At 45.0% G+C, this 14,998-nt stretch overlaps 1 protein-coding gene across 1 annotated transcript in view; it reads left to right on the forward strand.

Moving 5' to 3' along the window:
* Positions 1-1,549: 1,549 nt before the first annotated feature.
* The window catches only part of LOC106736657 (cytosolic phospholipase A2 zeta-like), a 46,447-nt gene continuing 32,998 nt past the window's right edge, over positions 1,550-14,998 (forward strand). Inside the window, exons 1-4 of the mRNA XM_006263379.4 lie at positions 1,550-1,764; positions 5,734-5,806; positions 8,420-8,556; positions 9,659-9,787. Coding sequence (XP_006263441.3) covers positions 1,645-1,764; positions 5,734-5,806; positions 8,420-8,556; positions 9,659-9,787 — 459 coding nt within the window. The 5' untranslated portion in view covers positions 1,550-1,644. The remainder of the gene's footprint in view (positions 1,765-5,733; positions 5,807-8,419; positions 8,557-9,658; positions 9,788-14,998) is intronic.

A 14,998-nucleotide genomic window follows, 5' to 3' on the forward strand; every position in this document is an offset into this window, starting at 1 on the left:
AGAGCAGGGAATAACCTCGCTCCCTGCCCTTCCCTCCTCCCCTGCCCCCTCTGGCCCTGCTGGCAGCGTCTGGCTGTGCTCCCGCCCCTCCCCGGCCACTGGAGCAGTAAGGGGCAAGTGACCATGATGGGCAGCAGCCCCTGTCACGGTTCCCCCAAGCACAAGCCCCTTCCTGGCAGAGAGCCACACTGCGGTCGAGGGAAGCTGCAGCAGAGTGCGATGGTGCTGGGTGGGCTGGGAGGGCTCTGGCCCTCTCCAGACCCTGGTGCTGCCACATGCAGCCTGCTGCAGCTCTGCCAGCCCCATGGTGCAGCACCTCTGCTGGGAAGGGGCTCATGCTCCCTGACATTATGACAGGGGCTGTTGCCCCCATCAAAGGCCCAGCCCTCTCCCACTGCAGTGGCAGGGCAGGGGCATGGCTAGATGCCAGCTGGCAGGGCCCTTTGGGGGGCTGCACATTATTCCCCCTCCCTCTGGCATCCAGTGGAGGGACAGCAGGGGCTTATTCCACTGCAGGGAGTATGCGTGGCGGTGACGGCAGGCAGACCTGGCTTCTGGTGGCGGAGGAGGGGAGACTAACCCTATTCCCTGCCCCCTCTGCCTCGGGGGCTATGGTGCCCTGAAATGTTTATGTGCATTGAATGTCTGTTCTGTTACAGGTTTAAACCAGTTTCTGATCACTTAAATCAGTTTATGTGTAATGTCTGTCCTTATCCCTGATGGCTTTAAAGTTAGCATTACAGTTGTTTTTCCCCATTTATAAGGTTATCAGTAATTCAGGAAATTAAGTAACTAATATCCATGTGGCATTGGTATGGTACTATTCCAATACTGACGTTTTACTCATTTTCATAAGGCCTAACCCAACCATTACTAATTTGAGAGCAATCGGTGCGTGTTGAATTGGGACCATACTGAGTAGGTGTCAAATAGCACTTGACTTGCTTACCTGAGCAGTCTCCCTGGAATCACTGTGACAAATGAATCTTGCTTGACTTCTGCTCTGTTTCTAAGCCCCCCTCCCCACTTTGTTTCTGTTTTCCGCTATTAATTTTATTAAAATCCCAAACTTCAGAATTGTGGGTATTGAAGTGGTTATTTTTAAACCAATGACTTCTTCCTCTACATACTGTTTTTCTCATCTCCATAATAGACTTGTAAATATGTACCTTATCCCTTTGAGTATTTTGGGATAATTATTAAAGGACTAAATAATAACCATCACCATCCATTAGCAGGTCACACAGTACTTTACTGCAATGATAGCAATGAGTATGTAGGCAGAGAAACTGAAGTACAGGGTTGCAACTTGCCCAAAGTCACAAGGAAAACCCAGACCTGTGGCTTTTGAGACTTTTGTTTTAGTCACTGCTGCTGCTTCCTCTTAGTCTTTTATTTGGTGTCCTTATCTCTCATTAGTATTTGAAAAACCTGCTAGTGAGGCTCTGAACCTGACTATTTGGCAACTCCAAGCCACACCCCTACTGAGCATTTGCTTTTCTCAGTTGGAGCATAGTTATGTGCCAGTAATTCAAGGTGAAGGTGGAGCAGGCTCCTTTATAGCAAGAAGCAGCCAGTCAAATTCAGGTGATTTTTAGACTTGGTGATTTTTAGCTCTTGCTCCTTTTTTATGTAGAGCGTGTTATGTTTCCTATATTCAATGAACTGTGGCTTAGCCGAATGTCACCCCGAATGCTGCCACTCCTGGCAGCTGTGCTTTTCCAGAAGAAAAAGAGGAAGGACACTGGACTGTATCACTGGAGGGTAAGGTAAACTTTAGCATTTCTTTTACTTTAAGCTTCTCTACGCACTGACTAAGAAGCGCTACGGCCACCCTAAGAATCCTAAGAAGCATCCCTAAAATGCAACTCGGTGTTCTTGTATATACATACCATCATCCTTGTGTCTTTAAGATGATAACACCACCCCCACAACACCCCCCCCCCCCCCAAAAAAAAAATAAACAAACCCCAAAGGTGCTTTATAATCTCTAGAAAGAGCTCAAGAAAAGTGAGCCTGGATAATGACGGGGTGATGCTAGTGGCTAGGTTTACTGACCATTCTTAAATTCCAGGCTCTTGCTTTTTTAAATCAAAGACTGTTTGGAAATTTGCAATGACATTTTTAAATAGTGCTTGGTGATGACTTGCTTTTGAAAATCCCACCTAAGTCTGTGTTGGCTGACCAGAACAATGCTGCAACTTTCTCCCAGTAGGCTCTGGGTTGGAATCGGGTTCATTTTTCTTACTTTCTAGGCCAACAGGAACTAATGATCTAAATTAGACCAAGTATGATAAGGCTTCACCTGATTAAATCCTCACCTGATCTGCAGTTGGTTTCCTTTACAGTGGTGCCTACTAAGGAAGGTGAAAGGCAAGGCTTATAGTAAAATATAATTTGTTGAATTAGTCTCTTGCCTATGAAAGCTGAGGTAGTGCAGGCACTAAAGGGCATGGTTGACAGTTAGCTGTCATGTTTTTAGAGGCTCACTGATTTGATCAAATAGCTTCCAAAGAAACTTTATCTTAAAATGAAATGCTGTTAAGAATAAAAGCTGTGGAGACTCTGCCCTTTGGACTTTGTCCGCAGCTTCAACAAACACTAATATTCCTGGTTTCCTGAGGTTCAGACCTACTAAATTTAACTTTCAGGCTCAATCAAATCCAGCTAACTGCAACTGAGCAAACCTGACAGCTTTTTCAGTGCTGTTGAACTGCTTAGCTTTTCACTCAGCCTGCAAGATCTGTCATGGCCATGTGCTGCATGTTTTGTTATGAAACTCCATCTCCAAAAAAACTGTTTACCCAGAGACGGATTTAAAGAATGAAAGATTTTCAGGACCCAAAATTTCCTCAAATAAACTTGCTTGTTTAGTACATTTTAGGTTTGAATCCAAAAGAAGTAGGATTATGTGTGGATTATTGTTTGAAAATTTAATTTTTGCTGGCCTCTGATGAGAAGTGTGTGTGTGTGTGTGTGTGTGTGTGAAGGGAATCCTCTGTGCCCTTATGACAATGATTCTCAACTGGGGTGGCCATGATAAACACCTACACATGATTTACAAGCTAAACTCAGAGATTTCAAACAGGAATCAGCAGTGTCAAAAACAGAAAGACCACACCAGGTCAGAATGAGTTATTTGTAAATGGAAGAATTGCTCTATAATTTTTTTCCATAGTAAAAAATGTGTGAAATAAGTTTTTGAAATGTGTTGCCATTCAATTCAGAGAGGTTAAGAAAAAGGGGGGTGCCTTTATATTAAACAGTTTGAGAACCCTTTTGCTTTGTGCAGGTCCCTGCTCTGATCCCACGTATACTAAGTAGAGAGAGGAATTGTGGGCATATACTGCAAAAAGGCCACTAGATCTGCAGTGGTGGTAAATCACTGGTTGGGATGCAATCCTTGACTGCCCATGATTTCCAGCCTTAGTCTGGGTGCAGAGGTACAGTCATTCTTTGCTTTCGGGATGTGGTGTGTTTGCACATGTTCAATACAGGGTGCTGTGTGGTCTTCTCTACAAGATCTTTTACTTCATGAAAGGGTGAATTTCACCCTCTGTGCACTATCCCCATCTTTGAGGAAAGTACCTGCAAATTCAGTTCCAAGACCTGTCAGTCACTTGCACCTGTTGCACAAGGACCCGTATGGATCAGCTGCTCTATGTGCAGTCCTATGTTCTTGCCATACCTGCCACCCTGTGGGGCACAGGCTGTGCCTACCTGATGTCGTCACACTCCCCTTGCAGCCTCACTCTGCAAACGCCCCTTGTAATGTACTATGACACTGCTTTGCCTCAGATGAAGTCTAACTAGAATAGTCTCAGGAAAATTCCTGTTTATTTGAAAGCCCGGGACTAGAAATGGACTGAAATCTCTCTGCTCCACTGCAGTCTTTAATATGACTTTTGTGGTCCTTGAACTGGAAAGTGTTAGCTAAGTGATGATAGTTGAGAAATATCCTTTCTCTCAGACAATGGGGAAGGATCAACATTATTTTCATTGCAACTTATGGTTAAATATACAGTAACAACAACTTCCAGGGTGGGGTGAAAGTTATATGGGTTCTGCCATCAAGGTGTGGTGTTACTGCTTCTTGTGGTGGCATTGTGTGACCTCCTTCTTGTCAACACAATGGAACACAAATGGGAAATTTCCGGTCACCGGTGAATGGCAGGCACTTCTGCAAAAAAATCTTCATTCTATTTAATAGCTGACAGGGCAGCAGCAATTTTACACCAGAAAGGTGGAGAACATAACCTTCTTTGAAGCCTTATATATCCTTCCTTAAACTTAGATCAAATATTTGGTCTGTTACAGAGATGGGGAGAGGTCTCACAGGCTGGGTTTACATATATAACTTTTGGGTTATAAACTAGTAGGAAAAGCTTCAAAGAAAAGGTTTGACCTTTGGGTGGAAGGGATGAGATCTGTGTGTGGCATGCTGTGTATGTGCGTGTATTTTGCACCAAGAAAATTTCATAGGATTGCAAAGAGAAACATTTAACCTACACCTCCCCACAAGTTAAGGATGTCTATACAACCTTAATTTGGCCCCTTCATGTGCACACAGAATTTAATAAGCAGCTATTCAATATTTTGTTTCCTCCTACTTTATACAATATGTAGTCCCGGTCTTTATTTACTATGCACTGTTTTTCTATGATTCATCACTATAACATCCGAGTGTTTCACATGCACTGAGTGATTTATCTTTACAGCAATCTTGGGAGATGAGGAGGGTAGCAGTATTCCCATTTTACAGAGAGGCAACTGAGATATAAAGATTAATATCAAAAGTGTCCATTAATATCAGATGGCAAGTAGGCACTTTTTTCCATAGTACTTGATACATTCTATGTATATCTGAGCACATGTGCATATATATTATATGTAGTACTTGTATATTCAAAGCACAGCTTCCCTTGACTTCACGTGATGTAAGTAGAACTTTTTCAGATTGGACCCCAGGATTTCACATTGAGCACCCAGAAAATGACAGATATGCATAACTGGCAACTGCCTTTGGAAAGTTTGGATTGAACCAGTGGCTTGCCTTGCAGAGTGGCAGAGACCATGACTGAATCCTATTCTCTGGGGCAGCATTTGACTGCATTGCATCACAACACTATACTTTACCTTCATGCCAGCCCCATGCCTCATTCAATGCCTGTGTCAATTCAAAGCTCAATACAAGTGAGGCAGGGGCTTTTACCAGCTTGAGCCCTGTGCTTAAACATGCATAGTGCCAGATACATTCCCAGCTGATATACCAGACTCCAAAGGTTTTTATTGAGCACTTTTGGGGGGCGGAATCACAGTTTGCAAGGCCATATACATTTTCCATTGTTGGGCAGGCTTTCAGAGGAACAGCAAGAAGCTGTTCCTTGGCATTTGGGCAATGCTTAACCAAATTTCAAGTTCCCCTTTCAAAGCATGCATGTGCTAGAATTTCTCAACATAAAATATGTAAGGATCATTTTCATGGATAAAACCATGTGCTTTTCTTTAGTTCTTTTTTTTTTTTTTTTTCATCCTCAGCCTCCCTCCAATGGAGTGCTCTGCTTTTGCTCTTTTATGGAAAATAAAACCTATTTCAGGTAGCTCATAGTTCAAGAGGGAGACTCAGTTATCATTGTGTGAGCTGATGGTTCTATTTTGTTTTGCCAGCTTGATATTAACATGCTGCTGGAAGGTGATTGGGGCTGAATGTAACAGTCTGCTTGTCTCTTTCAGCGTGAAAAGCACCCGTACTACAATCTCACAGTAAAAATCCTCCGAGCCAGAAATATCAAGGGTACAGATCTGTGTAAGTACCTGACCAAATATTATGCAGATTAAAGTTGTATGCAGCACAAAAGACAGAACAGTGAGCATTCCCTCTGGTTTATAACTCTGCAGTCCTACTGCTCACTTGCCTTTCAGTGGATATTTACACATAACTTTTAATTTTAACCTTTCCATGTGCATTTTAAGGGTTGAAAGTAGACCAGGGTTGAAATTAACCTTACTATCTATAAGAATGAGATGCAATTCTTTGAGACCTCTTATTTCTTTGCTCCCTCTACATATCCTACACTGGCCTTGTGTTGGCTCTTTCATGCAGTCCCACCACTGTGGCAATGGATAAGTCTCCTTTGGCTCCTGCAGCTTGAATAGCCTTCCTGCATCTGTCCATACTGTATTTTATATTATATTAAATTAATTAATCCCATGGTTTATGGCTTCTGTTGGTCACTTGTAGGGGACCAGGAAGGATTTTTTTCTCCCCCTGGATGTGTAACTTGGCTTTTGTGCATTCATTTTTCTCCTTCCCTTTAAGCATTAGATGCTTGCTACTGCTAGAGACAAGGAGACTGGTCAGGGTATGCTGGTGCTCCTGGGGATACTGAGGCACCTCTGAAGTACCTACCTGGTTGGTTGAACACGCTTTAGTTAAAGTGCCCCTGCCACCATTTTGAAGAATGGGATGCTGAATACATGAGACATTGCGGGTGTTTTAATTAGAGAGGCTCCTGAGAGTCACTCCAATTAAAGTGCCCCCCCCCCCCCCCCCCCCCCCCCCCCCCCCCCCGGGCATGTGTATAGGTGCCCTAAGATTCTTTTGGCTGTCATTGTCAGCTTTCTAATGAGTCTGGGTTTTGATCCTAGCAGAACCTATCTCTTGCTGCATCCCAAACCAGGGGAATTTAAATGCTGAGTGTCTATATAGCTGCTGAACTGCTGCTTTGAAATATGGCTGGGATCTCAAGGCTCATCTATTCTAACTCCTGGTTGGGAACAAAATGTGCTGTTCCAGAACCATCCCAGACTCTTATTGAAAACCTCCAGTAAAAGAGATTATTCAGGCAGCCCATTCCACTGCCATCCTGTTCTTAAGTTCCACAATAACAAAGTCTAAAGAAATCTTTATTATGGCTCTGTCCAGTTAGAGTAGATTAGATTAGTGATCCAAAAATGATTTTGGGGATGGAAATGCGAGTTGTTTAACTTTCATTCTTGACCCCAGCAGGGGCTTAGCTGGAAGATATTCTGGCTGGGAAGAGAGAGTTTTATTCTCTTGGACAGATTTGATGATTTGTGGGGATGGGGAAAGGTAAATCTTTTGCAATTTCTATGGAAGGTTGCAGCTATCTGAGAAAGCTGTGCCATGGGGAGTGAACCATGGGATGAAGCCAGCTGGCAGTTGCCTAAAACTGGATTATGTAGGGATTATAAAATAATTTGTTGTTTATACTGGTTTTTCTCTATCGTATTCTGCTTTCAGAGTTTTTTTGTAAAAACTAGGTCCCTGTGTCTTCATATCTGGTAAGATAGATTTAATATGGATTGTCAGGGTATTTTAACTTTCCTCTGTGACTTACTGTAGTTCCACTGTGTGTAATTCCTTGACCTTAATGGCAGAATTGAGTCTGTTCTCTCATACACAATAAGCTTGGATCTAGGTGGTAGTATTATTTTCTTTGTGACAGGTTCAGTCTTTATGGCCCACGTTAGGGAGAGGAGATAATTGGTATATATTACCCATTATGAGTGTTGGTTGTAGTGTCGTCATATCATGTAGCTCTGATTGAACATTTTTTTTAGTTCTGGTATTATACTGATGGGGCCTGAGCACCACTGCATATACAAATGTGTGTTAAGCATGATATAAATTGGTTTGGAGTGGGAGTGGGGTCAATCTTTTTGGCATCCTGCCACAAATTAGCTCTGCACCCTCTCCAAGTACCACTGTCACCTCCTTTCTCTTCCTAATCAGCTGCTCTGATTTCTATTCACTGCCCTGTGTCCCTACCCCATCTGCTGCTGTTTTTTGCTCCCTGACTTACCTGTTACTGTGTTGCCTGTCCACTTCCCATCTGTCACATGCCACACAGGCTGCCTGTGCCACTTGTGACACACAAGCCACAGGTTGACTGTCCCTGATATATTTTAAAAAAATGTGGGAATTGTGTAGCTTTAATGGCTAAACAGTGGTGCAGTTGCTTCAGAAGGATAAGCTTTTTTTGGGATTGATGCTAGAATGATGTTGAATGTCTTGCATTTGAAAGCTTGCTAATTTTATTCCAATAAAATATATCAATATCCTGAATAAAATAAACTAATATGATATGAGTAAAAGATTTCGCCCACAAAAGTCCTTGTGTTGCAAATTTTTTTGGAGCACTTGTCCTTCTCTGAGCAGTGTTCCTTTGTGTGAAGGTCCTTTGTATAGGGATATGTCTGAAAAGTAAATTATTTATAGAAAAAAAACAGGTTTGCTGCTGTTTAAGATATTTACATCTTAAAAGCTCTCTCTCTTCCAATCCAGTTTTCTTCTTAATGTTGCACATGTAAAGGTATGGAGAACAGTGAGCTGCTGTGGAAAAATGCATTTGATTACATTAGTTCTGATGCTGGTTTTCTGCTCCCTTTACTCCAGTATCCAAGGCAGACTGCTATGTGGAACTGAAACTACCAGCTGCATCTCCAGTCACTTCTCAGACTCAGGTTGTTGACAACTCCAGTGATCCAGAGTGGAATGAAACCTTCCAATATAGAATCCACAGTGCTGTCAAGGTAAGGAGAGCCATTTGATATGGAGCAAGTCAGATTACTTGGTGCTATGAAAGATAAAGGACTTTTATTACCAGAAAAAGGGGGCCATTGCATGTAATGTCTCACATGAATCAGTAGGCACCTTTGACTCAGTACCCATTTTATTCTACATCATCAGCTAGAGCCACCTCAAGAGATGATTCATCAATGCTCAAAATTTTGAAAAGCACAGCTAAGAAGGTATGTTCCTCACCCACCAACCTGATGTAATTTAGGGAAAAGAGCAAGCTAGGATGCTGCTTGATTCTGACACAATCGTTTCAGGAAATTCCTTAACAAACTCAGGTTAACTTTTGTGGGATATACACTCTCTCACCCTAGGGCTATTGTCGTCTCATGGCTGTACTTGCCCAAACATCCCAGTGATTCAGGTAATATAACAGGTCAAGTGAGAATGCTATGCCAGAATATATCTTGAGTTCAGGCTAGTTTTCTTGAAACTGATATTGCTCAGACCTTTAATAGGCAATTGGACTTTGTCTTTTGACTTCTTTTACCTGCTGTTTATCAGCTAAGCACCTTTCAATTAATATCCTCTGGGCTTGCCACTGTCCCGTGGCACTGATGATCAGGAAATGATTGGTTGCTCTACCTGTTTACTTATTCTGGATTACTGAGACGGGGAGGAAGTTGCTGTTTCTTTCTCAGGAAAACCAGCACTGAGCTAACTTGTTTGGAATGCCTTCTGCTAAGTCATGTGAGCAATGCATAGAAATCATTGTGAATCCCTGTAGGGTAGAAGGCCAGGAGCAGAAATCCTTCTCCCTGACACACACACTTCTGTCTGACTACTTCTGGCTGACCACAGCTTAACTACAAATAGGAGAACGTAAAATTGTTGGGAAGGACTTACGTTTTTTCAGGAAATTTTACCATCTTTTAAAAGGAGTGTTATAAACTGTAGATAGTAAAGCAAATACCAGTAAAGAGGAATCAGGACTGCTTTGATCCATCAATGTGCTTCTTAGATATAAGGCGTGTTAATTACTACTTGTTTAGATATATTTGTGGCTGCCTTGCTTGCTGTTTCTCTGTTCATCCCTTGCATTATGTTTTGTTTTAGAACATCCTGGAGTTGACCCTTTTTGACAAAGATGTTCTGATCAGCGATGAGCTTACTTCTGTTGTCTTTGATGTGGGAGGTATAAAGCCAGGCCAGCCTTTAAAGCGTGTTTTCAAGCTAAACCCAGAGGTTAGTCCCACTCACCCTGTCACCAGTTACTTTCTAAATCTGTTAAGGAAAGAATGTTAGAATGGAGGTAGGGGTTCCAGTGCTGTTGAGTCAGAAGCTACATTTGTTTCCTGACTTGCAGTTCATAGTCCATTATCTAAGTGCTCTCTGGGTGCTCTGCTATAAAAGGAAAATTGGTCCAAGTCTACAGAAGGTTATGAAAGGCATTAATGAGTTCAGAGTATGACCTGCTGAATAAATAAATCTAAACAAATGCAGGTGTCAGGTAGAAACTAATCAAATTATTATCACATAGTTATGGAGGTTCAAAAGGGTTTGGGTTCACAGCAGATTGACACATCTCTGAGAATAATGCTCATTGTTCACTTCTGTGCAATTTCACTACTAAGAACTTTCAAGTTTAAAGCACTGTTTGATCCCGAACTGTAATGAAACAATGTTAGTGTCACCTGTAGCCCTCCCCCCCCCCCCCCCACCTGCTTACTGTTAGACCCTGCTGTCTGTGAGCACATGGAAGTTGTGTGGGCCGGGAGTGGTCCGAGGCTTTCGGGGGTGTGCGGCAGGCTGTGGCCAGCAGCCCTGGCACGTGGGTCGGGGAATTCGGCACGGCGGACTAGAATTAGGCACGGACGCGTAGCGGTTGATTAAAGATTATTTTACTTACACTGTAGATGGTCGCGGTGCAGGCAGGAAAACTTGCTTGCGTTGCAGTTACAAACAAAAAGAAAACTCGCATGAACAAGACCCATAGAAAACTCGAGCCTCTTAAACCCGGACAGAGCTCTGGATACCACGATGAGAGTCCAAAAAGTGACTCTCCACGAAAGCGCGCAGGGAAGGGTACGTTGAGGGATCAGGCGGCGATGGGGAGAGGCTAGAGGTTGATCAGTCCCCTGTATCCTTCTTAAGGCACACGCTGGGTTCGTTAAGCTCCACAGCACGCTTAGAGTTCTTCACGAGATGTGAAGTCCTCCTTCTCCTCCTCCACGAGATGGTTGTGGAGTCCTCCAACTTGGGCAGAAACTGCTCTAGCCTCTTATATGGCTAGCAAGCCAATCGCTAGCCGCCACGTGGGAATAATTTAGAAACAGCCAATAGTGGGACACAAATTTGCATGCGGGTGGCAGGAACTCCTTTGCACCGGGGTTTTCTCTATGCAACTGAGAATTGCACTGTGCAAAGAAAGCTCCATGTGGAGGGAAATAATTCGGCAGTGCCAAAGCACACACAAAATCATACCCTTTGGGTCATGACATCCCCCCCTTGCTGAAGGCACAGCTGAATTATATCACATGCTTGTCACTCGGGTCGGCAGTAGCTCTTATAACGGGTTGTTGAACTAAAAGGGTAAACACAAAATCAGCTAACGTAAGAAGTTCGTCTTCCAGGGATTGAATCAAATAATAACCGGCACAAATACATACACACATAACCAGATTCATAACAAAAAACTGCACAATCAGGGCTTCAGTGGGTGTCATGGCGAAGTCGCGCGTCAAGCCCTCACTTCTGCCGATGATGTTATCCTTCTTGGGGCTTCTCTCCGCCATGCACTCTAAATTCCGGATCTGTGAAAAGAATTCTCTTAAAACAGTTATTTCACTAATATTTACAAAGTTCACATGGAACCACACTATCATTTCTAAAACATATAATACAGGTCTCTTGCACACTCAACTGGATGAAATCGTTGAGGAGCCGTCATCTAGCTCTTCCAGATAATGGAAACCTAACTCATAGGCCAGTTGCCATTGGCCTGCGTCCCCTAAAATCCAAAGTTGCCACTTATTGAGTCCAGAACGCTGTAGGAGAAATCCAAACATGTATCGCTCCTCTGGTGTTCTCTGTGGCAACGATGGAAGATCGGATTCGCAATGTCTTGCGCCTTGAGCCTCGGTCGGGTGTCGATGTTCCCGATCACTAGGTATTCTTGGCTCCATCAGGATACGCAGTCGTGACAACTGACGAAGAAGATTACTCACGGGTTGGTTCACCATTGGGTTAAGTAGAATCTGGAGGATAGCGATGTTCTTTTGCCCATAAACCTCAAGACAACTATCTATGCTGTGAATGGTCACTGGAACGGTTCCAGGATTCTGTAGATGACGGTGAGGCCATGGTCTTATTCACTTGAGTGATGTCAGTCCTAGTGCACATGCTCTGGGGTTTCAGGCACAGTACGAGACTCCGATAATCGCTAGCATGAGTTGCTCTGCGCCGGTATGTTCTGGCCGTCCGTCATGCCATGCATGGGCTTTTTGACCGATCAGTCCTGCAACAAGCGCTGGCAGTGGAATAGGCCAGTGAACGTTAAACGCCACCATGTCGATGTCAGTGACATGTCCTCTACTCCATGAAGCTTGTCTGACCAAGAAGCTTGCTTCTTCCTGGTTCAGCAGGTCAGACCCAAGTTCCACCCAAACGTCCCAACCATACAGCTAGAGTTTCTTCAGGTTGGATTCTTGATTCTCTGCACAACTCCTGCAGTTCAGTTCTGGTGCGAGCGTAATAGGTAGTAGCAACTCGGCTGGTTGTTGCTACAGGCTGATCTGTTACTTCGGGAGTCACTGCTGCTGTTATTGCTTCAGGCAGGAGGGGCGGATGCACTCCTCCGCTCGATTCTCCCTTCCGTCGGCAAGAAGGCGTGGTCGCCGGAAGCAACGCTGTGTCAGTGGGTGGGGTCGCCGGAAACGACGCTGCATCGGTGGGCGGGGTCGCCGGCTGAACTCTCGTGGGTTCCTCCGAAGCTCCACCCTTCTCTTCCGGTTCTTCCACGCGGTCTCCCTCTGGCTTGGCGCCATCTTGGCGTGGCGTCTCAAGATTTTCTTTCGCAGCCGCTTCTTTGACCGCTTGAACGGTCATACGCAGCTGGGCTTTCAAACTTAAATTCTTCTGCATTAAATCAGTTACAGTATGAAAAATTGCAGTTAGCATTCCCCCCTTGTCGCATTGTGGGGCCGCCCTCTCATCTGCGGCACGTCCCTCCGTTTCCAGGTCTTCGCGGAGCTTGGATGGAAGCTCACGACCCCTCAATCTAGACGCTACCATAAAGGGGGCGAACCGGTCGATCAGCACCGGTTCTTCACTCTCCCAAGCACATCTTAGGCAACTGGCACACTCCCGGGTGAGGGTCGGGTTTACTGCGCCTGCCGGGTTGACTCTGGCGAGGGACACAGTGTCAAGGGGCCTAAACAGGACCCGTTCATTATTCATTATACACCCGAATGCCGCGGGGTGCAGATACGCTTCCCTCTCTCTTGGGGCTCCGTCTTCGGAAGCTCCCTCTTCTCCCTTCAGTGAAAGGCGTCCGCTGATATACCTCTCACCCGTTCTGCCCACCTGGTGGTAAGCAATATGCACCTCCAGTTCCATGAAGTTTTCTACTTGGCGTTTTCCACTGCGCCAAGGGCAGTTCTTAACTAATTCTAGCTCCATCATGCTTTCCCCGGATCCCATCCTTGTCGCCATGTGCGGGCCGGGAGCGGTCCAAGAGTTTCGGGGGGCGCACGGTGGGCTGTGGCCAGCAGCCCTAGCACGTGGGTCGGGGAATTTGGCACGGCGGACTAGAATTAGGCACGGATGCGTAGCGGTTGATTAAAGATTATTTTACTTACACTGTAGATGGTCACGGTGCAGGCAGGAAAACTTGCTTGCGTTGCAGTTACAAACGAAAAGAAAACTTTCATGAACAAGGCCCGTAGAAAACTCGAGCCTCTTAAACCCGGACAGAGCTCTGGATACCACGATGAGAGTCCAAAAAGTGACTATCCACGAAAGCGCGCAGGGAAGGGTACGTCAAGGGATCAGGTGGCGATGGGGAGAGGCTAGAGGTTGATCAGTCCCCTGTATTCTTCTTAAGGCACACGCTGGGTTCGTTAAGCTCCACAGCGCGCTTAGAGTTCTTCACGAGATGTGAAGTCCTCCTTCTCCTCCTCCACGAGATGGTTGTGGAGTCCTCCAACTTGGGTGGAAACTGCTCTAGCCTCTTATACGGCTAGCAAGCCAATCGCTAGCCGCCACGTGGGAATAATTTAGAAACGGCCAATAGTGGGACACAAATTTGCATGCGGGTGGCGGGAACTCCTTTGCACCGGGGTTCTCTCTCTGCAACTGAGAATTGCACCGTGCAAAGAAAGCTCCATGTGGAGGGAAATAATTCTGCAGTGCCGAAGCACTCACAAAATCATACCCTTTGGGTCATGACAGAAGTGAGGGGCAATTTTGAAAACACTCACAAATTACTACAGGTACCCATAGATTTAGTTAATCCACAATGGATGCATTTTGCCTTTTCTGAAACCCCTGCAAGTTTTAGCACAGGTACTCCATAAACACTTCTAAGCAGCACTTTTGTACCTCTATATATTACAAGCTATCCATGGTATTAGTGCAAATCCAAAAGGCTCATGAATTTACCATATATAGGTGATTTTGACATTTGCGGGGGATACGAGAACATATCCCCTGCGAATGGCAAAATCCATGAATAAGGCACTGTGTTCATGAATGCAGTCTGCGTTCATGAACACGGTGCCCCTGGTGGCTGGTGGGGGGCACGGCTCCGGCAGCGGTGGGAGCACAACAGCAGCAAGTGCGGAGCTCCTGAGGAGCTCCTGTAAGTGTATTTAAAATGCGGGTTTGGCATTTGCGAATATTTGAAACCATGAATGCTGAACCTGTGAATAGCGAGGGTTTCCTGTAGTTCACTGGGCTGGGCCCCAGCAGCATCAGCATCATTTCAAGCCATGATGACCCCTCAGCTCAGCCCTGTTCAGTATGTATGTGTATTCCAGATACCCTTCTTCTCTCCCCCTCCCTCTTCAGCTCCCCACAAAGGATCCATGGGCTAATTATCCTCCCACTCATGACCGGAACTGGGTGTTCTTATCATGAGTCCTGGGATCCTTCAAAAATTGATATGCAGATGAGATGCAGGTCAGCCTGGTCTAGCTCCACCTCACGGAGGACAGGGCCACACTAATCACATGCAAGAAACTGAGGGTGACAGAGGGATTCTGGGTGAACTGTTTGGGCCTGGTTTGGTGATGTTTGCCAGACATTTAAGGCTGGTGAAAAAACAGGAATAATTGGAAATGGGAAAGAAAGATGCAGTTCAGCTCTGGGAGTGAAGAGGAAGTCAAAATATGTTTGGTGTATCGGTTCACTATGACTTCAAAAAGAGTCGGCACTGAGGGGGAGGGCTGCACTCAA

The sequence above is a fragment of the Alligator mississippiensis genome, chromosome 2, assembly GCF_030867095.1.
Source record: "Alligator mississippiensis isolate rAllMis1 chromosome 2, rAllMis1, whole genome shotgun sequence".
In the NCBI taxonomy this organism is placed as follows: Eukaryota; Metazoa; Chordata; order Crocodylia; family Alligatoridae; genus Alligator; species Alligator mississippiensis.